Source organism: Nesoenas mayeri, assembly GCF_963082525.1.
Source record: "Nesoenas mayeri genome assembly, chromosome: 6".
NCBI classification, from domain to species: domain Eukaryota; kingdom Metazoa; phylum Chordata; class Aves; order Columbiformes; family Columbidae; genus Nesoenas; species Nesoenas mayeri.
Window position 1 is genome coordinate 42,083,906 of NC_137545.1, and position 22,956 is coordinate 42,106,861.

A 22,956-nucleotide genomic window follows, 5' to 3' on the forward strand; every position below is an offset into this window, starting at 1 on the left:
GCTAAACCGTGGACAAAATAATCCTTTTTCCTTTATGCAATAGTGATTAAATACTGGCTATTTCTATGCAGATAAAAGTAATTAGACTAAATTGCATATTAGATTTTGAAACAGTCTGATGTTTGTTTGAGGTGTGACTGGGGGTTTCAACAGACTTGCTTCCTTTCAGGGTTATTGAGTGTAAAACTGGATTCCTGTCTGTAAGAATACAGCATTTATGGCTGTCAACAAATACCTCCCAGCCTGTCATGGATTAGTGTAAGACGAAATGTGTTGAAGGTATGCAGTTATTATTTTCATGACGGAAAAATGAGAAGGTTCGTGGTAGATGGTTGTAGTGGAGTGGGAAATTGGGACCACGTCTTCCAAGTCTTAGGCTTGTAATAATAGAATAATTTTTCCTTGTTTGATGTGCAACTAAAAGCTCAGTCAATTGATTATTTTTTTTGTGAGAGAGAGAACTTAAACCTTCTTATGAATAACTTTGAAAACTAATGAGAATTCCTCATGCTCTTTTTGTCTTTGAAATCAATTCTGGAGAAGATTGTCCAACAATTCATTTTCTTGTCTCTGGTTACTGATTACTCACATGGGTTTTGAGTAAGCTGTTGGTGGTTCAGGTTAATCTCTCCTTTCCATGCCTTATCTCTTGTCTCTGGCTGAATCTCTTACATACAACGTGATATATTTTTTTCTCCAAAGGGACAGTAACGTGGCTTCATTCTTAAGGGCCTCAGCTATAAAACCTCATGCATAAGCCGGGTGCGTTAACTTTTGACCCCGTTTTGGCCAACAGTGGCAACCATCAGCAGATGGAGAATTTTATCTTTCCACAGCACTTTATGGTGTTTACACAGGGTCAGATAAGAGCTGGAGGAATTCTGCCCCTGTTATAGCATCACCCTGTGTCAGTGAAAAATTGTTTTGTAGGAATAAAAAACTCACTTCACTTAGATTGTGATTCACACTGATCCTGTGTGGAAAACGAGGATCTTTTATTCTCTTCTTGGCTAAGGAGTTTCTTTCCTACCTAAGAATCCTTCCACCGTGCCTTTATGGTTGTTATTTGTGATTTGTGGCTGTGTTTTGAGCCCTGTGGAACAGGCTTGTGAGTATTTAAACTGGATCTGGTAGGTGAACAAAAGACCTCAAATAAGTTTCATGGTGTAGGTTTTATCTCCACGGTCGATGGGGAGAACCGAAGGCTGGGTGCGGAGCTGGTGCTTCCCTTGCTATGGGGTAATCGCTGCGGTGATTGTGTTTGAATGTTGTGAATTGCTATTTTCCTTGTGCAGAAGGTGCGGTAGAAGGATGTATCAATGAGAAATTCCAACATATCGCTGCTTCCGTGTACCCGTGATGAGAACAGCAGCGGCCAGACGACGCTTATAGGAGAAATCAGAGACCTGCCCAGTGATGGAAACTTCTAGTTCTGTCTCTAGTGTTTTCCTAACTCCAGCCTTGAAATCATCCGACCCCATTCCAGCCCTGCAATCCACCCTTCCAGGCCCTCGCAGATGGTTCAAATTAAAGGTCAGACACAGACACAAGCGTTTCTTGCGGTGGAATTAGAGGGTGAGGCGAGTGGGGTGATGCCCTGCTGGACCTGAAGCGGTGGAACTTCAAAGAGGTTTAATTCGCACTGGTGTGGCAAGTGCAGGAAGCGACGTATAGATAATCATTGCAAATTAGCATTGTGCTCTTAGGCATTTGAGTTGAAGCCTCTTCTCATACCCTTTTGTACATCAGCAGATCTGGCTGGATCCACAGCCCTCCCTGCAAACGGGAGGATTTGAGGCTCATTAAATATTGTCTGAAAGGTTTGTTGTTGTTGTTGTATTTAACCTTTAATCTTGTTTTGCTTTCAAAACATCATCATCATACCATATCTTCTTGGTATGTTGGTGGAAGGATGTTTTTGGGGGTGGAAACCGTGGTGCTGAGGAAAAGGGGCTGCAGTTGTCACCAAAGTTTAATGCAACTTCTGCTTCTTTCTGGCTCGCAGGAATTCAGCGACAGAAGAGACAGGTCTCTCCCCTTCTGTTCTGCCTTATTCTGCTGCTGATTTATTTTGTGAAACTGATTGTTTTGTTAAACAATCAGTTGCTGTGGTCAAATGGTCCATAATATTTAGTTTTTATTAAGATCACGTAGCTAAGTTACAGATTCATACTTGTAGCACAGGCCAATCCCATGTAGTGTTGTATATTTTAATACTTACATAGCACATACAGCCACATATGTCAATATAACTCTTTTGAAAGGTGAAAATCTCTTCCATCAGGGACAGAGGTGGTGACCAGATGCACATGATGATAATTTCTGTTTGCTGGGCAATGCTGGTTGATGGACACACGTCCCTTCTGTTCTAAACTGTGTTCCCTTCACCTCCTCATCCGCTGCTTTGTACGTATTGCAGTATTTCTCTAGTAATGTATAAAGATACTTGTGGAAAGCACGGAGGCGGTTTTGCGGTGCAGCATCCCTTCATTCTGCTAATACGGATGATTAAAGCTTCAGCTCAGAACTGTTCAGGAATGTTGTTCGTCTCTTTTTCTTCTCCCTGTTCTCAGTCACTGGAGCCCATTCATGGTAGATTAAGTGAGAGCACAGAATTGTAGCGAGACACTTCTCTTATTTCAAAAGACTGTTGAACTTCTTTTTTTCCTGTAATAAAGTTTATTGCTTCCTATATATCTGCCTGCTATTACGGAAGGGATAGCTTTCCGCTTGCTGGGGAATTTAGTTCTGGGGAATTCTTCAGCTTTCAATTAAAGCTCTAAGATTTAGTGATTCAGCTCACTGTTTAGATTCTCCTCCAATTAACTTATCCTGGCCTTTCTGTCTGTATTTGTATTTCATTGTCTTGTCAGGTTAATTGATGCAGCCCATCCTGCATTTCTTTCCTCCGTTTTCCCTCCTCCTGTCACCGCACAGTGAAGACGTTTCGCTAACCTCTGCTTTGCAGTACAGTCATAATTAAGAGTCTGAAAGGTTGTTCTTTTTGAACCTTCCCGTGTTTGGGGGGTTTAATGCTGTAGCTCAGACATAACATTTTGCTCCAGGCTGACACTTGGAACTGAAGATCTGACTTTGGAAATGTTTCATTTATGTTCTTATTTTGTTTACACACAGCTGTAAATCCTTGAAGTAGACAATTAATTTTCTGTTTGCGTCGACATCAGCATAATCCGTGCATCACATTAGAAGTATCAGAATAAAAGTAATGAAGCTGTGAGTTACCCTCTGAAACTCTTTATTCATCCGTTGACATTCACAGAATACGTTTTGAGGAATTGCTTGATGTGTGAGTAGGAATTAACTGATTATTTCTAGAAGTCAGTTAACCTCTGGAAAGGTATATTGCTAACCTATGGACAATTCATGTATTGCATGACCTGCATTGTGAAAATTAATATAGAAATAACAATAGGAAATTTATTATACTATTAGCAGTAATGGAAATTTAATTCTTCCTTCAGTTTAGATACAAAGTTTGATTGCGGGGAGTATAGGGCTTATGTGTATATATATATATATCTGTGTGTGTGTGTATTACTGCCCCTCCTTGTAATATGTACTCACGCTTTGCTTGGTGGTTGCTTTCCCCTTGATTTCATAATATACACTATGAACCAAAAGAAACATTCAGAGGACATTAAAGATCTTCAACACCTATGAGAAAGGTTTACATTTTTTGGCTTAGGAAAAGAGACAACTGAGCCGGGGATGTGGCAGCAAACAGTTATTAATAAATCACGGCAAGAGTGGGGAAGGAGAGGGGACATTTTCCCTTCCTTTTTCCTTTTCCTCTTCCTTTTTTTTCCTCCTCCTTTTTTTTTCCTCCTCCTTTTTCTTTCCTCCTCCTTTTTTTTCCTCCTCCTTTTTTTTCCTCCTCCTTTTTTTCCTCCTCCTTTTTTTCCTCCTCCTTTTTTTCCTCCTCCTTTTTTTCCTCCTCCTTTTTTTCCTCCTCCTTTATTTTCCTCCTCCTTTATTTTCCTCCTCCTTTATTTTCCTCCTCCTTTATTTTCCTCCTCCTTTATTTTCCTCCTCCTTTATTTTCCTCCTCCTTTATTTTCCTCCTCCTTTTTTTCCTCCTCCTTTTTTTCCTCCTCCTTTTTTCCTCCTCCTTTTTTCCTCCTCCTTTTTTTCTCCTCCTTTTTTTTCTCCTCCTTTTTTTTCCTCCTCCTTTTTTTTCCTCCTCCTTTTTTTTTCCTCCTCCTTTTTTTTTCCTCCTCCTTTTTTCTTCCTCCTCCTTTTCTTCCTCCTCCTTTTCTTCCTCGTCTTTTTCCCTCCTCCTTTTTTTCCCTCCTCCTTTTTTTTTTCCTGTGGGGCTGGGCACCTCCTCCTTTTTTTCCCTCCTCCTTTTTTTTCTCCTCCTTTTTTTTCTCCTCCTTTTTTTTCTCCTCCTTTTTTTTCTCCTCCTTTTTTTCCCTCCTCCTTTTTTTTCTCCTCCTTTTTTTTCCCTCCTCCTTTTTTTTCCCTCCTCCTTTTTTTTCCCTCCTCCTTTTTTTTCCCTCCTCCTTTTTTTTCCCTCCTCCTTTTTTTTCCCTCCTCCTTTTTTTTCCCTCCTCCTTTTTTTTCCTCCTCCTTTTTTTTCCTCCTCCTTTTTTTTCCTCCTCCTTTTTTTTTCCCTCCTCCTTTTTTTTCCCTCCTCCTTTTTTTTCCCTCCTCCTTTTTTTTCCCTCCTCCTTTTTTTTCCCTCCTCCTTTTTTTTCCCTCCTCCTTTTTTTTCCCTCCTCCTTTTTTTTCCCTCCTCCTTTTTTTTCCTCCTCCTTTTTTTTCCTCCTCCTTTTTTTCCCTCCTCCTTTTTTTTTCCCTCCTCCTTTTTTTTCCCTCCTCCTTTTTTTTCCCTCCTCCTTTTTTTTCCCTCCTCCTTTTTTTTCCTCCTCCTTTTTTTTCCTCCTCCTTTTTTTTCCTCCTCCTTTTTTTTCCTCCTCCTTTTTTTTCCTCCTCCTTTTTTTTCCCTCCTCCTTTTTTTTTCCCCTCCTCCTTTTTTTTCCCTCCTCCTTTTTTCTCCTCCTTCCTTTTTTTCTCTTTCTTTTTTTCTTTTTTCCGTTTGTAACAGTGTTTGGTGTTTTTCCATGACTAGTGTTTGGGTTTGGTGGTACTTTTTTCTTACTGGTGATTTATTTTTCCCTTATGTCTCTCTTTCCAGTGTATCCCAGCGCTAATTTGATAATGACCCGTCTGCCTAAACTCCCCCGCAGGTCATACCCAGGGTTTCTGAGTAACCTCCCGAAAAAGCTCATGGTGCCTTTGATTGCGGAGAGTTCCCAAGTGAGCTCCCCGGCACAAAAGGAATAAGATTTCTTCTTTCCCCAGTGAATTGCTTTCTGTTCGGAGGGGAAGAGCAGCCAGGCAAGTTTTCATCTGTGTTCATTTATATGGATACTTCACTCAAATGGCATCTGATAGTTCTTGGAACTGGCCTATTGCGTATGAAAAGCACAAGAAACGCGACAATAAACCATTTATTCACCCTTTCTGTGCAGCCGGGCACCTGTTTGGAGATGTAGCATGCAAATATCGCCTGGTTTGCATGGAGGATTTTGTTTGTGTCCGAGCTGGTAAACTTTATCGATATTCAAAGTTAGTTTGCTCTAAGTGGTTGCGGCATTGGTCGTCTGCTTGCTCAGAGGGAGAGCAATTCTCAGGTTGTGTGGAAATGATGGGAGCAGCTGAAACTTTTAAAAGAAGAACAAAAAAAGGAGGATAAAGCACTTGGCTCTTGACTTGGAGTTTAGTCCCCTCGTACCAGTTCATAACTCTGCTGCAGAACAACTGATGGCATTTCAGACACAGCAATTGACACTTGGTTCTACAATACAATACTTGGATGTTTTTACTCAGGGGACGTAAGTAAAAAGGGATAGATCTCTTACCTGCCAGGGATCTATTGGTTTTAGTAAAGCAGGATTTGGGGTTTTCTCCTTGTAGTGCTTTTCCGTTTATCATCACTCTCAATTTGTCAAGAGGAAATGAAGGAAACAGAAAATTTGCCAACTTTGATTTGTCAGATTAAATTCTGCGTATCGCAGGTGATATGTATAGGAAATAAATCTCCACACCCAGGGGCGTCCTTATTGATCTTGTACCCACTGCCAGTTTATTTAAGAATGTGTCATTGTCCCTAGGGCAGGTAAGTGCAGATGCAGAGTGTGCGCTTCGTCTCTTTTTGTTGCTCTTCTAATTGAATGAAAACTATCTTTTATTCCAGGCAATAAATTACTTCCCATGTTTTGTTTTATTATATTATTGCATTGACTGAAAGGAGCCAGGCGTGAGGCTTTAGCAAGTGTTAGGCTTTGAGAAATACAAGCCAGGCTCTGCTCTGCGGGAATATCCAAAAGTTAAATGGTATTTTGGTCTCAGAGAGGATTTCGGAGCAGTGAAGGTGGGAAGGACACATCGGAAGGGTAAATAGATTTGCTGTCATTGGAGAGTATCAGGAGAACCAGAATGGTGCTGAATAGAAGCAGCTCTGTCACATTAATGATAAATAAACTCTTTTGTACCCCTCTAGCAAGCCAGAAAATGTCACTGCCCTGATAGCATCACACTGAAGAGGTAAAGCAAAAAAAACCCAACAGCAAAAAAGAAGAAACGGCTGAGAAATGGGAATTGTGTATCACGGGAAGGGAACATTTGTTCCAGGCAAACCCAAGGCGCTCGGTTCCTTTCTGTAGAACAACCACCACAAATCACACCCACGGTCACAGGATCTTTCGCCGCGTGAAGAGATGAGGAGCAATACCCTGTCCCTTCGGGGGGCAGAGAACACATGTCGGGGTTGGATTTTTTCATGTAATAGACTTTTACCCGTTTCCTTCCAATATTCAATATGCAGCCGAGTTGGGGACGGGACCATTGCGAATGGTTCGGATTGGTAAGATAACCAGTGCTGTTCAGTTACTGCTGCAGGGGTAAGTGGGAGCTAAAGCTGCAAGAAGTGAAGGGACTAGATTGATGCTGGGACTGAAAATGTTTGGGTTTTCTTAAAAAAAGAAGATAGTGACACTTCAGTTAAAAATACTATGAAAAAATGTTCTGAAATGCTGTACGTCTGTCCCAGAAAATGATGAAAAGACCAGAAATGATGGATGTTGGGTTTTTTCTGAATGCTGGGAATGTTCCCTCAGCTACTATAATATTCAAGGCTCAGCCTCTAGCAAATATAACAAGTAACTGCAAGATGATGGAAGTATGATTTTGTGATTTGTCTTTCTGCTGTCGTACATAGTGATGAGATTCCAGCTGTAGAGCGTGGATGTTTATGGTGAAGGGCAATGAGAGCAAGTGTAAAGAAATAATTATTTTCACATAATTTTAATTAAATATTAGCCTATTTAATTATAAATGCTTAACACCAGGTTGTGTCTGTAGCTATGTGCTTCTGCCGCAGAGATTGGAGCCTTAGAGGAAGAAACCAATGGAGCGTTTGGGTTTGTAGCTGAAGATGCGGGTCCAGAGAAGAGCAGCAAGACTGGGGAAGGGACTTGAACACAAGCCCTATGGGGAGAGGCTGAGGGAGCTGGGCTTGTTTAGTCTGGAGAAGAGGAGGCTTAGAGCTGAGCTCAGCACTCTCTAGAACTACCTGAAGGGCAGTTCTAGTGGGGATTGGGCTCTTCTCCCAGGCATCAGCAATAGGACAAGGGGCCATGGGCTTCAATTCTGCCCGGGGAAATTGAGGCTGGATATTAGAAAGCAATTCTGTGCAGAGAGAGTGGTCAGGCATTGGAATGGCTGCACAGGGAGGTGCTGGACTCACCGGCCATGGAGGTTTTTAAACTGAGATTGGCCATGGCACTTAGTGCCATGATCTAGTCAATGGACTGGAGTTGGACCAAGGGTTGGACTTGATGATCTCTGAGGTCTTCTCCAACCCAGTCCATTCTGTGATATGTCATATATGTCCGCACAGCTTTTGCAAACCTGTGAAAATGAACTTTTTCTGTTTGTCTTGTCCCTCCCTTTGCCATGAGGGCAAATCTCTTTTCTCTCACAACACAACAGAGGCTGACCGAGGTGTCCAAATAACAAGCTTTGCCAAATACTGCGCGTGGGTAATAGTTCCCGGCTGGTAAAACTGAGATTTGCTTTGTGGTGTTTTCAGCGTCGATTGGCAGTAAATGCCGTTTTACACCAGGTCACATTGGACGGGTCAGCAATTTATTCAGCCTAGTTCATTCAAAGCATTTCAAACCAAACAAACGACTGCTAAACCTTTTTGTGTTTGTAACCATGTAAAGAATTGAAACAGATTTTCTTGGTACTCTTAGAAAAACCAAGCCTTTTTCTCCTTACCCCCTTTCAGAGCTCACATGCCTCTGCATGTATCTTCCAAGTAAATCCTCAAGAAGAAAATGCTGTAAAATACATGTGTCGATACATTCTGTCATGTATTATATAGTAACATTTTCCTAAAAGCCGTCATCAAAAGGCCTCTCATCACCCTTTGGGGGCAAATAGTGAGTTCAGCTGGAAAAGGGTTTTAAAACCAGAGCGTTACAAACAGCAAACCTTAGTTGGCGAGTGGGATTTGCATCGTCTCTTCTCCATTAGTGGTTGTATCTCAAATAGAAAAATCTTCGTCTATAATTTAGGAAGCAATATTTAAATATCCATAGCTTCTGAGTGGTATGAGATTTCAAAGACAAAACAGGGGGAAATGCACAATTCTTTTAATCTACTGAGAAGTACATCTGCAGTCTTGAGATGTTGTGTCAGCTTGCGTAGGGCAAGGCAGAATAATGGGAATTACTGAAATACTTGATCCGTTTTCAGTGACTCAAAGTACGTGCCTTAGCGATGTGGAAGAGTAATGTGGGAGAGGGGGAATTCTGTGCACAAACCATTTTTCACAAGTGTAATTAGTGACACTCTGATTAATTTTCTGTTCAAAGCTACTTATGTTTCACTGCTAGTAATGTTGTATGTGATGTATATATGTATATAGATGTTATATATGCTGATGACACCGAGCTGCAGGTGATGCCATGTCAAGGGGGTATTTGTTATGTCAACTGGATAGTAGATTCTGTATTGACTTGTAATCAGAATTTCACTCCCTGCCTCCGGCACATTTGCAGTACAAATCTGTCCTTTTAATAAATGTAAGCATCATGTAGGCCATTGAAAATACAACCTGCAAAAGATTTGTGCTTTTAAAGTTACATTTTTCCATAAGGAGTTTAATTCAGATATGTTTGTTTCTTAATAATGGGACTTACTGGTGCTTCTGGACAAAAGCTTCTCAAGGAGTTCAATATGAAGACAATTTGTTCTTCAAAACTGATTTCTAAACTTGATGTGTTAAGCTGGACTCAGCACAGCACACCTGGGAGCCACTGGAGCCAACCCAGTGGCGTTTGCAGCTGTTCCTGGTGCATTCAAGGAGATAATATTGTTTATTATTTCCAGGATTGCGTAGTGACAAAAAGTCAATCGGAACATGAGGCAGAGATGGTATCAGACAAGTACCAGCACTATGGATTTCACACATCAGACCCTGCCAGTATAAACCAGTGGTTGGCTCTGTGTGTGGGTTTCTTCAATTGCGCAGCAGATTAGTGTTAAAGTGGGATAAGCTGGTGGCAGGAGGGCATCGCTGACCCTTTTCTTGTCACTGGGAAAGTGAAGGCAAAATGTTAATAGTCCCTCTAGTGTTGTGTTAGTGTAGAAAATGTAGTGTCTGTGATTTTAGTGAAGCTCTTTGTGATGCAGAACCCGCCATACCTTCTAATTTATCTAATCCCATCGAGCCATTCTGCATTCAAACAGATTTTGGTGCATTTAATATTTGAAGTAGGACTGCGTGCAAACACCCTTTTCTCCTAGCAAATCTTTCTGTGCAAATCTTGATTTGGCATTTGAGTCTGAAAGGGAATGTAATAATTAATTTCACACCTGGAAATCATGTAGGTTCTCATTTCTGTTGTGTTATATTTTATTGTCTAGAATGGTATATGTAACTTTATGGCATATGTAACTGTATATTGGGCAAAGTGTGTGTTAGAAACAAGGTCTCACCTGGAAAAACAGGCATTAAAACCAAAGCATATTTCTGAGGCTGAACTGGCTAAAACCTGCATGTTCTGTTTAATAGCAGTTAGTGGATGGTATATAGACATATATGATTTTCTGGAGCAGTGCCGTTGTCCCACCGTTGTCATGTTCCAAAATACATCTTGCAGAACTTCATTCTTTTGCGACAAGCAGTAGCTTTCCCTTGTAGTCTGGGTTGAACATGAGTAACTTTAGCTTGGCAGGAATATAAGTCTTTTAAATATTGGCTGTGTTTTGGTGCTAAAATTGTAGAAGGGTACTGAAAATGGGCATTTTGCACTGTACTTTCAGCTGGTTGGGTCCTCTGGCTGATGGAAGCTGGGGTCCCGATACCTTGTGTAGAGAGGTAGTTCTGCTTCACTTCTATCCCCCCACTTGGAGTGAGGCTTAACGAGTTAATACTGGTCTGATACACCAAGGTATTTAACCAAATATTCTGTGAAATTCCTATGGTTAGACTCATTTTTACAAAAATGCTCTAATGAGCTCAAGGAAAGAAGAAACGCTGCTTATTCCTATAATCTCTTTTCTCTAGAGTGCTATTAAGTTCGTATTTCCAATCTTGCACAGGTGGGAGAGAGAAATGTAAAGCAGTTGCCTATGTGATATATAGAAGCTGTTACAAGCTGAAGTGTGAAACTTTTGGTTGTCCATAACATCAAAACAATGCAGTTCTCTGAGGAAATTGTGCACTTGCAGAAGGGAATAGGACCTTTATCTCTCGTTAATGGATCTTTAGATAGAACGAGTTGCTTTCCAAAGATGATCAGGGATTCTGAATTTTAAGATCAATGTCAGACTAGTTTCTGCTGAGCAGTTTTGGCTATAAAAGGAATGAGATACAACATCATGTTGTGCAATGTCAATTTTCATTCCACAGATCTTCTCTTTTATATCAGCTTAAAAACAAACACATGCTTTGTTCTTGCAAATCCTCCACTTCAGATTTATCATGTTAATCATCCATTAATTTTTTCAGAGTTGTTGAAGTTGTATGTGTTGTGTATTCAGACACCTCCATGTCTCCCAATTGGTTTGCATCACGATTTCCCATGCCAGCATTACACCCCAAGCTAAAGACGGTGTCGTTACCAGATCTCCGTGTGTTTTACTTTTAGAAGATCTTAGATAAAGAGCTCTATAATTTCCTGTAATTAAGACCAAATTTAATTCCAGGCATGGTTAAGTGCACTGTGGGTGAAGATAAGGAAATATGCTGTCTTTAAAAATGATGTTGATTTCTGAAATTCTATTCTGTCAGTGTTCCGAGTCGCAGATGTCTGTCAGTGCAATGGAAACATCTGGTTTGCTGTGCTATTCTGTACTAATGAAAAATCAGAAAACCGAGACTTCAGCTCAGTAGGTCAGTGTAACAAATAGTTTTAATTTGCAGATCTGTAATAGTATTTATTTTTTGTAGGCCCTTCATGATATTTCCTTTTCCCCCTCTTCTTGTTTAGAGAATGCTCTGCCTTTTTCCCAAAGAAAATGAAGGTTTTTCTCTTGTTCGTTCCATCCATTCATTCACTGCCTGAGTTTTCAGGTGGGGTAAGTGGTGGCGTACAGATCAAATTAAATGGTCTCCAGGGGAGAACATGAGACGGGCAGGATTTGTCTAAGAAACGGGGACGCCAAGGAGCTGGTTTTGTCCTTTTAGAGAAGTCAAAGTGTCAGTTTGGGCCTTTCTGAGTTGTTGTCACCAACACCTGATGATGTCAGGTGTTGGCTGGAACTTTTTCAGCCCTTAATATAAATACCTTTCTGCCTATGTATTTCTAACTCATATGTCCTGAAGTGGTGTTTAACAAGCTTTACATAAGCATTCGCAATTATCTAATAGCACCTGAAAATTGCTTACTAAATGACAGGAGGAAGTTTCATTTGCATTCCATATCTGATGTTCAATCTGCTAATCCTCCAGAGTCTGCCAGCGAAAACAATGTAGACAGACTTGAATTTTATTAAAATCAGAAATCCAGCACTCTGCAATCTGAGCCTTCAAACCTTCGGGAATATATGAATTATTTCAGCCATTGTATTCTTCTTTGTTTTCTTGAAATGTCCTTTGGTTCCAAGTTCTTAGCGGATCACAGGTTAACAGCCCATCTCTCCTGGGTGTCCCCTCACCCCAGGGACGCGACGTTTCCATGTTTGCTCTTGTTTATAGGAGTTAATCTTCTGTATTGTGACAGCTCTTTCCTTCATTAATGGGAGTCCCTAATTGGGCGTAATGAAATATTTACTCACGCTACTAGATACGAAAGCATGAGTGAAGAGAGACTATGAAGAAAATAAACATTTATATATTTTTCATAACATATGGAAGCCTTATTTTTTCTTTTCCTCCAATATTTTCCTATTATATTTGAGAAGAGCTTGTGATGCAGCTGTGTAACTAAGGCCGTCACAAACGACATCCATTATTTATTGGCCTGGTTAGCAAACAGGGACACCTTTGACTACAGCAAATTGGGAGGTCAGTTTACTGTGCCTTGCACCAGCTGAAGAGGAGAATTTTTTGGTATTTATATTCTCTACAATTTTCCATTTGGCCTGAGCTTCTCTGGGGAAAACAGCAGGAACTTGGGGGGGAACCGCAGGGAGCTTGAATTTGTAGAAACATGGCACAAGTGTAATTGCGCCTTTTATTTGCTGTCCAGGTGCGTCAGATCAAGTGACAGACCAGTCTCCCCATAAAGGCAGATTTTCCTCAACCTGGGAGAAACTGCAGAAAATAGAAGTTAAGGAGAGAAATGTTGCAACCGTTTCAATACCCCGTCTTCCTACAGAGTGAAACGGAAAGAATTAAATGCTGTTGAGCTGCCCAAAATACACTGAAATTTACTGCCTGTTTAAAACCAGGTTGATAATTTAAAAGTAACTCGCTTGTGCTATTCAAAGAGCATAAGTAGGGTTATTTTACAAGGGAGGTAGTTGGGATCGGAAATGTGTGGCTCTGAAAATCGGTACCTGCTTGAACTGGGGTTCCTCTTGTTTTGAGCCCACACTTTGACTGCAGTTTCTGTATTTTTAAAAGATTTTAAACTGTGGGACCAAACATCTCGTTGTTCTGTGCTCGGGCTCCAGTGGCAGCAGGTACGTGGGGGAAAGAACAACCTGTAAGCACAGGGACAGGAGGGATGTGTCTTGTATGTCAGAAATGTTCCCGAAGCGCCGGCTAATTCAGTGCTGCGTGATTGTGTTTCATACTCTGTGCTTTGGGGGTATCTGGGTTTTTAAACCACCATTCTCCTCTGTGTGGGAAATAAAGCTCTCTTAAGTTAGCCTTTCTGCATCTTTAGCTCTTATTGTTTTCTCAGATTGGTGATTTTCATGGAAAGTATAATTTAATAGAAATTATGCTGACATATTCTGTTATTATATTAACTCTTCAACTGATGTAGAATAATGGTTATGGTATTAATGAAGGCATTTGGTGCACTATGGTGCTTCCTTCTCTTGGTTAGATTATTGAATCCTGATCCAAAATACCTTTAAGCAGACGATGGGGACAGAACAATTTGGCGAATTATCAAATTTCTCAGCTGGAACAGAAATTCTGTCGCCTCTTGACATGGGGATAAAAGGTTATTTTGTGAGCAGAAATTGATTTGAAGAGCCTTAGATAGAGATGGCAAAAGACAGAGTTTTAAAACACTAACTTAAAATGAAGCCTGTGAAACAAAAGGAACTTGAGGGAGAGATGTTGTCACCAACATAAACTGGAGAAATTAAGTTGATAGTATGTTGGATTATTCATGAATTGTAGTAGCAGCACCGTCTCCTCTTTTCCCTTTATCCTGTCCTGGATAATGCCACATTCTGCTGATCTATTAGATATTAAAGGGTCATGAAATAGACTTTGGGTGACGTGTCAGAAGATCATCCAGCCATAATGCACAGGTTTGTCTCTCAACAAATTAAAAACCCAAACCAAAACAGAACATTAAAACTAAGTGTACATTTGAAATGTGCACCTTGAGTATGTGTTAGTGGGACAAATCAAGCAGGTTACGTATTAATGCTATGGAACATTCACTGTGCAAATGTCGTGTGCTTAATTGTAACTGTGTTTTAAATGTAGTTTGGATTTTGCAGTGGTGTTGGGGATTTCAGTGAGGATTGAACTGGGGGGACCTGTTTACTTTGTTGTTTGCTGATAACCTCTAATGTGCAGCCGATGGTTTTCTTTGCTCTTTGGTGCTGCCCCGCTGCTGATTTGTGCTTCTATTTTGCTGGTAGCATGTGTTGAAAGTTTGGATGACCCTAGAGTACAAAATATATATTCAGCTGGTGTAGCCTGGTCCTGTCTAGATCATTGTCTGAATGATGTTTTTCCTTTGCAAGAGGAGTAAACTCATCCTCATGAAGGACTAAGGAGTCTCCTTGCTTCACTTTTCATCTTTCGTCTTTTTTGGCATTGGGGTATCACGGGGAGGAGGGAATCCATGTACCTGCAATGGGCTAGCGCTCAACAAGACAGAGCCACATGGGTGGTTCAGGTGTTTCTTTGGGTATTTTGTAATAAAACCCACCACACTTCTAGGTTTCTGTCTTAATTTTCAATATAAATACACACACAGAGTGTTTAAGCTAATTAGTTCCTTCGGGACAGAATTACAATGAGCAGTTGCAGTTTGTTTTCCTCATTTTTTATTGTCTTAACCCTTCTTTAGATCCTGGGCTGGAGTCAGAAGGCATCTGGACCATCCACAGAAAACAGCCACAAGCAAAGGTACGCAGTGGTTTTCTCAGTATCTACTGTAATATATTCGTAAAGCCATGATTTAAAAACCAGAACTTAAGTAGGACGGCTAAACTCAGTGCGTGAAGTTGAACTTTCTGTTGACTGGTTTGTTGGCGAAGCCGTATTTCCAGTAATTCCCGTCTGTGGCAGTTGGGGTAAAAACCAGAAAAATAAAAGCAAACCCCCCCAAATTCTCAGCTGCGTGCTTGGCCTGGTTCAGGTCCCCCTGCGCAGACGCGTGTCCGCGCTGTGCGGTTTTATGAGTTAACACGCTTGGCAGCTCCAAGCGACGTCTCTGCTTCAGCGGCACTTCTCCTCGAGCTCTTTTCTCCTGCTGGGAATTTGCATGGGCCATGTGCCACTTAATCTGATTCTGCTTTTTAATATCTGCACCAGGTCTCCAGTGTCACTCCAGTTTGCTCTACATACCTGTGTGTGCGCATCTGAATATCAAACTGATCAAAAAGTTCATTGATGAGTTCTTCCTCTCGATGAAGTCTTACCAAAGTACTCAGGGGGGCCCAAATAAATGTGCCGTGCCATGCCTAAAACATGTATGTTCTGCTAAAACGGAATCTTCCACTTTGCAGTTCTCCCGAATTTGTGGAACATCACCAGGCATCTTCCTTAGCATTGCCTTGGTATGCACTTTACAAAGAAATAAATCTAATTTACACTCATGATGATTAATGCTATGCCGCTGATAAGTGCACTTACAATTCAGATGACGTGGCTTATCTGAAGTCACTAGATAGACATAGATCTGTATCAGATAAGGAATTGGTCTTGGGTTCTAGGCTGTTGGTGTGAAAAACGACATTTGTCTGCGTTTTACTTTCTTTAATGTTATTGCAATCCTGTCTGTTTCCAGTAGGATACGAAGGAGCTCTGTTCTGGGGTTGATTTTTTGGAATGCTTACAAGGAATCTGTAAGATTGACATTGCTTAGAAGGACACATAGATTAAAGAAAGCAAATGAACTTTTGCATTTGTGGCAATGTAAGCACTGTGTAGAGGACCTTGGCCAGCAGAAGGCAGCAACTGCTCAGCTTTGCGTTGTTCATCATTTCACGCTCGCTTGCATTAACCATCCTCACAGCCTAGAGCTACCGACTGAATTGTCAAGTTCCTGAAGTCGTTCCTAGGAAATTTATTGTTCTCCATGCTCGGTTCTTTATAATTCCCCCAAAATACCGTATTCCCTTTCTTTCCTAGGCCTGGGAGTTCTGCTTTGCATGCCCAACAATACTCAGCATGCTGTTGTTCCATCACATGCTGGCTGGAGCTTTTCTTCCGTTCTTCGTGCTTTCAGGATATTGGGTTTCAGCTGAGAACATCAACTTTTACAATGTGAGACCCCCACTAGACCGTAAGTAGACACTTATACATTTTTTGTGTGTTCAATTGTTGCTTAATAATTTGGTGGATTGCCATATTCATTCAATCTCTTCTTTGTCTCTTTCAACCGTGAAGGAAAAAAAGTTTAAAATGAAACTTTTCCTTTTCAACCTGCATTAGTTTAGTTTATTCCTGAGATCTGATGAGTTGGCTGAATGAAAGCAAACGATTGCATGCATTGCTGAGTTAAAGAGTGCACGAGGGCAACAGTCTTCACATTTTAAATGCTTTTGTTATACTTTTCTGTCTCTGAAACGTCTCCCCACAGAGCACATTATGCAGTGGATTTCTCATAATACAGAAGGGATGTTTTTGTCTTTTATCTTGTGGGCGTTTTTGTAAGGGAAAGAATAGGTGTGCTGTATGCAATTAATTCAAACTGAAGGTAATTAAAAACCTTGTGAGACCTGTGAAGCCAGTTGTCACTAATAGCATCATTTTTTTGCCTCTCATCTCGCATCACAAGTGTTCTATCCCTTCATTTAAGGGCAGAAGATTTTCATGATATGTATCATGAGAACAGTCGAGACAACCAGATGTCATAGGAATGTATGTGCATCTAGGGAACTGTGCAGCTTAAAATCATTTAGATATTTATATAATGTAAATAAGATTTTTAAATAATTCCCTCGATCCCTTTGTCAAGATCTGAAGCTGGTTTTGAAGATGTGGGTTTTTTTTCATCAAAGGAATCAAAAGCCATTTGAATGTAGATTGTGTTTGTGTATCTGTACATGCGGATGTACTATCGTGTGTGCGCATATATATATGTATACATATATATAAGATGTTCTTTCTTTCCTGTTTTTCACACCACTGCTTGAATGGCATTTTGGACTGTGAGAGAATGAAAACAGGAGGAGGTGGTTTAAAGTTCAGGCACAGCAAAACCAGTTAAAAATGTAAAAGCTTCCAACAAAAGTCATTTAATAGGTTTTATTTGTCAAATGGTGATGTGTCATTGAAAATGTGTCAAAGTGTGTCATATATTTAGTAAGTATATGTGTCTACAAGTACTTGTAGTATTATTGTGAATATTTTTTTTCTTAATATTTGCAAACTTACTATATTTTCCTACTTTTAAAGCCACTCCATTTCCAAACAGTTTCAAGTGCTTTACCTGCGATAATGCGGTGGACAATTACAATTGTAACAGATGGGCTGAAGACAGGTGGTGTCCTGAGAGTAAGTGCCTCTGTCCTGAGGAGATTCTTCATGACGGTTCAATTCGCTGCTTCCTGACTCAGCCATCGTGTGGAAATCTCACTGAATAGGATTAACATGCCAACACAGGGGTGCCCTCGCTTGCCTTATTAGTAATACTGACTCATATGATTTCTGCTGAGGGGAATATTTTGGCCGTTTCAGTGTGGAAAGCAGCAGTGAAAAATTATTTATATATATGTATGTAGAAAACATTTAATATAACATACAATAATATATTATTAACATAGAAAGCAATATATTAACAGTATAATAAATGATTATGTGTGTATATATAGATAACGCTGTGCTTCCTAGGAATTAAAGATGTTGTTTAAAATAAGTGAAGAATTTCTTTTGTAGCCTTATCCCCTTCCTTTGGGATACCATCCCCAGCTCTCATGGTCTCTAAGTTATCGACTTGCCTGTGAGCAGCAAGACCTGAGTGATTAGCCATCATATTGGATGAAAGAATGATAGGTAGGTAGGTAGATAGATAGATAGATAGATAGATAGATGATAGATAGATAGATGATAGATAGATAGATAGGTAGATAGATAGATAGATAGATGATAGATGATAGGTAGATAGATAGATGATAGATAGATAGGTAGATAGATAGATAAGAATGGAAATATGTTTCCTCATTTATCTTCGCAGTGATATTCACAGTAACAGTGGGAAAGGGGAAGAAACGCACTGGAGGAATGAGGAAACATCTGAAACAGAGAAATCAAGAATGTGCTGCAAAAAAGAGCAGAGAATGGAATATAAATGTTGATTATAGTGCTATTAAGTAGTTGAAGTGATAGCAGCCTTATTGGAGGTTTGAAGAATCAGTTAAGCTTCACATTTCATCACTAATTAATTTATCGCTAAATGGTATTTTGATCAAGTTGAAAAATGGCTTTATACAACCAAAATAAGTCACTTTTATGGGAATATTTTGCTAAATTGTGTGAAGCTTTTAAATGTTGTAAAAGAACGCAGACTTTCTGCAAATAAACATTTTAAAATGTACTTTTGCAGGTACTCGGTACTGTTTGACAGTTCACCTCTTCACAGCCCATGGGAAAAGCACATCCGTCACCAAAAAATGTGCCACTGGAGAAGAATGTCACTTTGTGGGCTGCCAGCACCACCAGGAGAGCGGCCACACAGTAAGCACCACTCCTTGTGCAGGAGCAGCGCCTTGCCTTGGCGGTTTGCATTTCAGTACTTGTTTTTCCTGTTGAGCCGAGGAAAATGTGCCAAGATACACTCTCTAGTATTTAACAATAGAAATCACATTTCTGCAACAGATGCATGACTGCCCTTACTTTCCTATTTGTGCTGCTGTGTGGTGGGATGTAATAACTACTAAAGAAAAACGTGGGGCTTTCGTGTGTGTGTGTATGGGCCTTGGTTTCGGAGTTCTGAGTAGGGTGCTCAGGTAGGGTGTGACTTTTAAGGTCCCTTCAAACACAAATTATTCTATGATTCTCTGATTCTGTGCAACCAGCACTGATGTTCACAGTGCTACAGCTGTGTCACCGTCAGCCCTTGGGCAAACCAGCCTGGGAGTCAGGTACTGCAGACATGTCTGCACAACACAGCGTGGGTGACGCTGCACGGTGCACAGAGCGGGGCTGCGTTTGCCCATGAAGGCCGTCGCTTGAGCAAGATACAACCGAGGTTTTGTTCCAGGACAAATAGTGAGAATCGCTGCCTTGTCTCATCCTTGGGGTGCTAAGGAAAAGTTTGTTCTTAATCATAGAATCATGGAATAGTTTGGGTTGGAGGGACCTTCCCAGCTCCCCCAGTGGCCCCCCTGCCATGAGCAGGGACATCTGCACCAGCTCAGGCTGCTCAGAGCCCCGTCCAGCCTGGCCTGGGATGTCTCCAGGGATGGTTCAGCCACCACCTCTCTGGCCAACCTGGGCCAGGCTCTCACCATCCTCAGGGGCAACAGTTTCTTCCTCATGTCTGTCCTGAATCTCCCTATTTTAGTTTAAGACCATCACCCCTTGTCCTGTCACAACAGGCCCTGCTCAAGTCTGTCCCCATCTTTCTTATCAGCCCCTTTTAGGTCCAGAAAAGCCACACTAAGATCTCCCCAGAGCTTCTGTTCTCCAGCTGAACACCCCAGCTCTCTCAGCCTGTCCCCAGCAGAGCTGTTCCAGCCTCAGATCATTCCTGTGGCTCCTCTGGCCCCTCTCAGCAGGTCCATGTGTGTCCTGTGCTGAGGACAGAGCTGGACCAGCACTGCAGGGGGGCTCACAGAGCAGGGCAGAGGGGACAATCCCCTCCCTCCACTGCTGATCCTGCTCCTTGTGATGCAGCCCAGGATACGCTCTGCCTTGTCTCACCAAAGTATTCACTGCAGTAAAGCGTTATCCACTAATCCCTTAACAGTTGAGGAGGCTCGTGATGTTATTTTTAACATGAAAGATTTCAGACACCAAAGACGAAGCAGAGAACACCCATGTTAAATGGAAAAGGATCTGTACGTTATCTGAATCAACTTCTGTTGATCTCAACAGGTTTTGGTGGACTGGGCATGAAACAAGTGTGCAGCCTGCCGTCTGCTGTGTTTTAACTTACAAGAGTTTTGATGCCTTTGGTTTAGATAAAAATTGGCACTATCTTGGCTTTCCTAGTAAGGGTTGTCATGTAAGAAAATGTATTTTCAGATTCTCTCCTGAAAATCAGCTGTGTCAGTGGTTCAGTGGCACTGGAAAACTGAAAGCATGAGAAGTTCAGCATGCAAAGCTACACTGAATACAGACACCTGAGGGGCAGAAGTGAATTGGAACAAAGTCTTTACAGTCAGAATTTTTCAGCTTAAAAAGCTGAAACTTGAAACATTCAAATGCATGGTTTTAGTTATTAATGGAAGGGGAAAGTGGTGGAAAGTTTTCTCTACTTTCTACAATGTTAGTGAACTTGTCAGCACAGCTGACGTGGCTGTGTCACATCACATCACAGTTCCCAAGCCCAGTGACAGCACGAGGTGACAAGTTACTCCAGGAAGGCTGTGGTGTGTGATTTGGAGTAGAAGTCGTAGTATATGTTCTCTACATGTTTAGCTGCAACCTTTGCAATCCGTTGAAAATCACATATATCTCTGAAAGCCACTGCTGAGTTACCCCATGTCCAGGGATCTCCTTTTTCTCCCCAGGAGTGCGTTTCTTGCTGCGAAGGCATGATTTGCAACGTTGAAATCCCGACCAACCACACAAACGCGGTATTTGCCGTGCTGCATGCCCGGAGAACGTCGGACGGCAGCAGGCGGACAGTCAACCTCGCCGTGCTGGTGTCGGTCCTGATAATCGCGTTGTCATGACGCAATGTCCCCTGGTGACACCCGCTCGAGAGGCTCCGCAAGACACCGCGAGGAGACGGTTTCAGTACGTGCAAGGAGAAATCACTGGCGCTTCAATACATAAAATATAAGGGGACAGCGGAAAGACAAGTGTACTTCGTGAAGTCCTTGGATGTTTTAGTGAAGATACTTCATATGGTCTGCAGTATTTAAAAAAATAAGCCAACACAACAACCCACTGGTTGACTAAGCAGTGGGTTGTGCTCGAGGTATTATAATTCACTGTTTTATCACGAAAATGCACATTGCTTGGCATGTTTTTTGAACAGATAAAAGATTCATCTGTAGAAAGTGACTTTGCCAGGTGAGATAAAAAGGAACTTTCAATGGATGATGTGCCAACAGGTATCTCAAAGGAAACTGTGTTTAGACTGTTTTTCATTGTGCATAAATGGCACGGAGTTTCTTGACGTGATCAACAGGTGTATTTAAGCTTATCTTTAGTTATGGTTTTCATAGAGAACATATATGAGAGAATATTCTTCTTTTTCAATCAGAGCTATCATTTCTACGGGAAATAATACAAAATAATACTATCTATCTTTATTTTCTGTAAAACCTTGTCTTGCACTCAGATTTTGAACCAGTGTGAAATTATGTAGAATATCTGTCTAAAAATGATGAACTGTTTGAGCACCTAAATTAGAATTCTTCCCCTCACCCCAAAGGGGTTATTTTATTGCAATAGAGTCTCACCGCAGCTGAACCTTTGTGATATTGTTCAAAGTGGTGGTAATATTGTGACTTTGAAATCGCAGCTGCATTACCATAAACATTGCCCTTGGTATAAATAAGGAGAGAAATCTGTTGTGTTCCCTCTTGATTTGCAGAAGCTTCTCCCAGAAATGCTGGGTGTCCCAGACCCCTGGCCATCGTTGTTTTGTAGCTTTCCCACCCCCATTTGAAAACCTTGTGTCAAGATTTTATTTTGCATTCCAACATTGGCGGTTTAATGTGCTTCATTTGCGTAGTTTGATTATTTGACTCCATGTCTTTTAAAAGACCGTTTACATAAACTTTGTCTGATAATCTCAGACATTGCGGCACAGCTGAGGAGTTCACCTGGCAGGTTTGAAGAACTCAATTGCACTTTGTTCCTAAATCATTCATTTATGAATATCCTGATACAATTACCACTAAGACAGATCATTCTGACCTAGAGGCTTTTTCTCATTTTAAATGAGGCACTTAAAATGACGATTAACTCTTGAATTATTTTTCAGGGAGGACAGATCATTAAAAGTTACTCTTAAGAAAAGGTTTGTAACTGTTCTCCGAAAAACTCAAGTAACTTTAAATTGGGATTATTTTTAAACCTAAATGTTGGCTTAATTATTTGTTGTTTTACATAACGAAATGTATTTAGACTAATAGTGGAGAAACAGATTTTTCAAAGCTTTTTGGGTTTGCTTACATTCTAAACACAGTATTTTCAGAATATATGAATATGTCTGAAAGTCTGTGATGTGTTGATGGGCAGTTGTGTAGTTGCAAAAACTGGATGGAAACACTTTTTGCTTCCCAATGCAAAATAATTCTTGCTGCCTAAGTCGAGGTTTTGCAGGCTGTGGGATCCGATGACGCTGTGCATCCCACAGCCCAACGTGCTCAGGATGTTTGGAGGAAATGGTTCGTTTTATTCAGTGATCATCCCCAGGTAACAGCTCAATAGACTAATCTTGGAGTCCAACATCCTACCAAGCACATTCAGTGATTTTCACCATTAAACATCACATTTTTGCCACATGATCTGCAGGGTATTCAGCCTTTTTTTCCTGGGAATAATTATTGCAATCTAAACAAGTGCCCTATAGTCTTACATGAGTTTACTGCGGATAATTTACAATGATTTCAGTGCTGCCGTGAGTTGATGCTGCAAATGCCGTTCCAGAGAGTTTGGAGCTGCCCAGGGGGGGTTGAGGCCAAAAGACCTTTTGGGAGGGGACGCCTCCCTATGTTTGCTTTTCTTGTTTAAATGATTTTTCTTTCCTGTTTGCCACACTCAAAAATCAAGAAATCTGCTCATAATTTGGTAAAGAATTGTTTGGAATAATTAAAAAGCAAATAATTGAGGAATTCCACTGGAGTGCCAAAATGGTGTGCTTGGTTTTGTCATCTTTTTAACATTAGCAACAAAGACAGCGACCTGGGTGTACGAAAGGATTTGGTGTCACC

At 40.9% G+C, this 22,956-nt stretch overlaps 1 protein-coding gene across 1 annotated transcript; it reads left to right on the forward strand.

Moving 5' to 3' along the window:
• Positions 1–16,069: 16,069 nt before the first annotated feature.
• Positions 16,070–20,742, forward strand: LYPD6B (LY6/PLAUR domain containing 6B; the record flags this gene model as incomplete). The annotated part of the gene is made up of 4 exons (XM_080346675.1): positions 16,070–16,184; positions 17,300–17,398; positions 18,447–18,577; positions 20,578–20,742. The coding sequence occupies 4 exons, from the start codon at positions 16,070–16,072 to the stop codon at positions 20,740–20,742; spliced, it is 510 nt and encodes a 169-aa protein (XP_080202801.1).
• Positions 20,743–22,956: the final 2,214 nt, after the last annotated feature.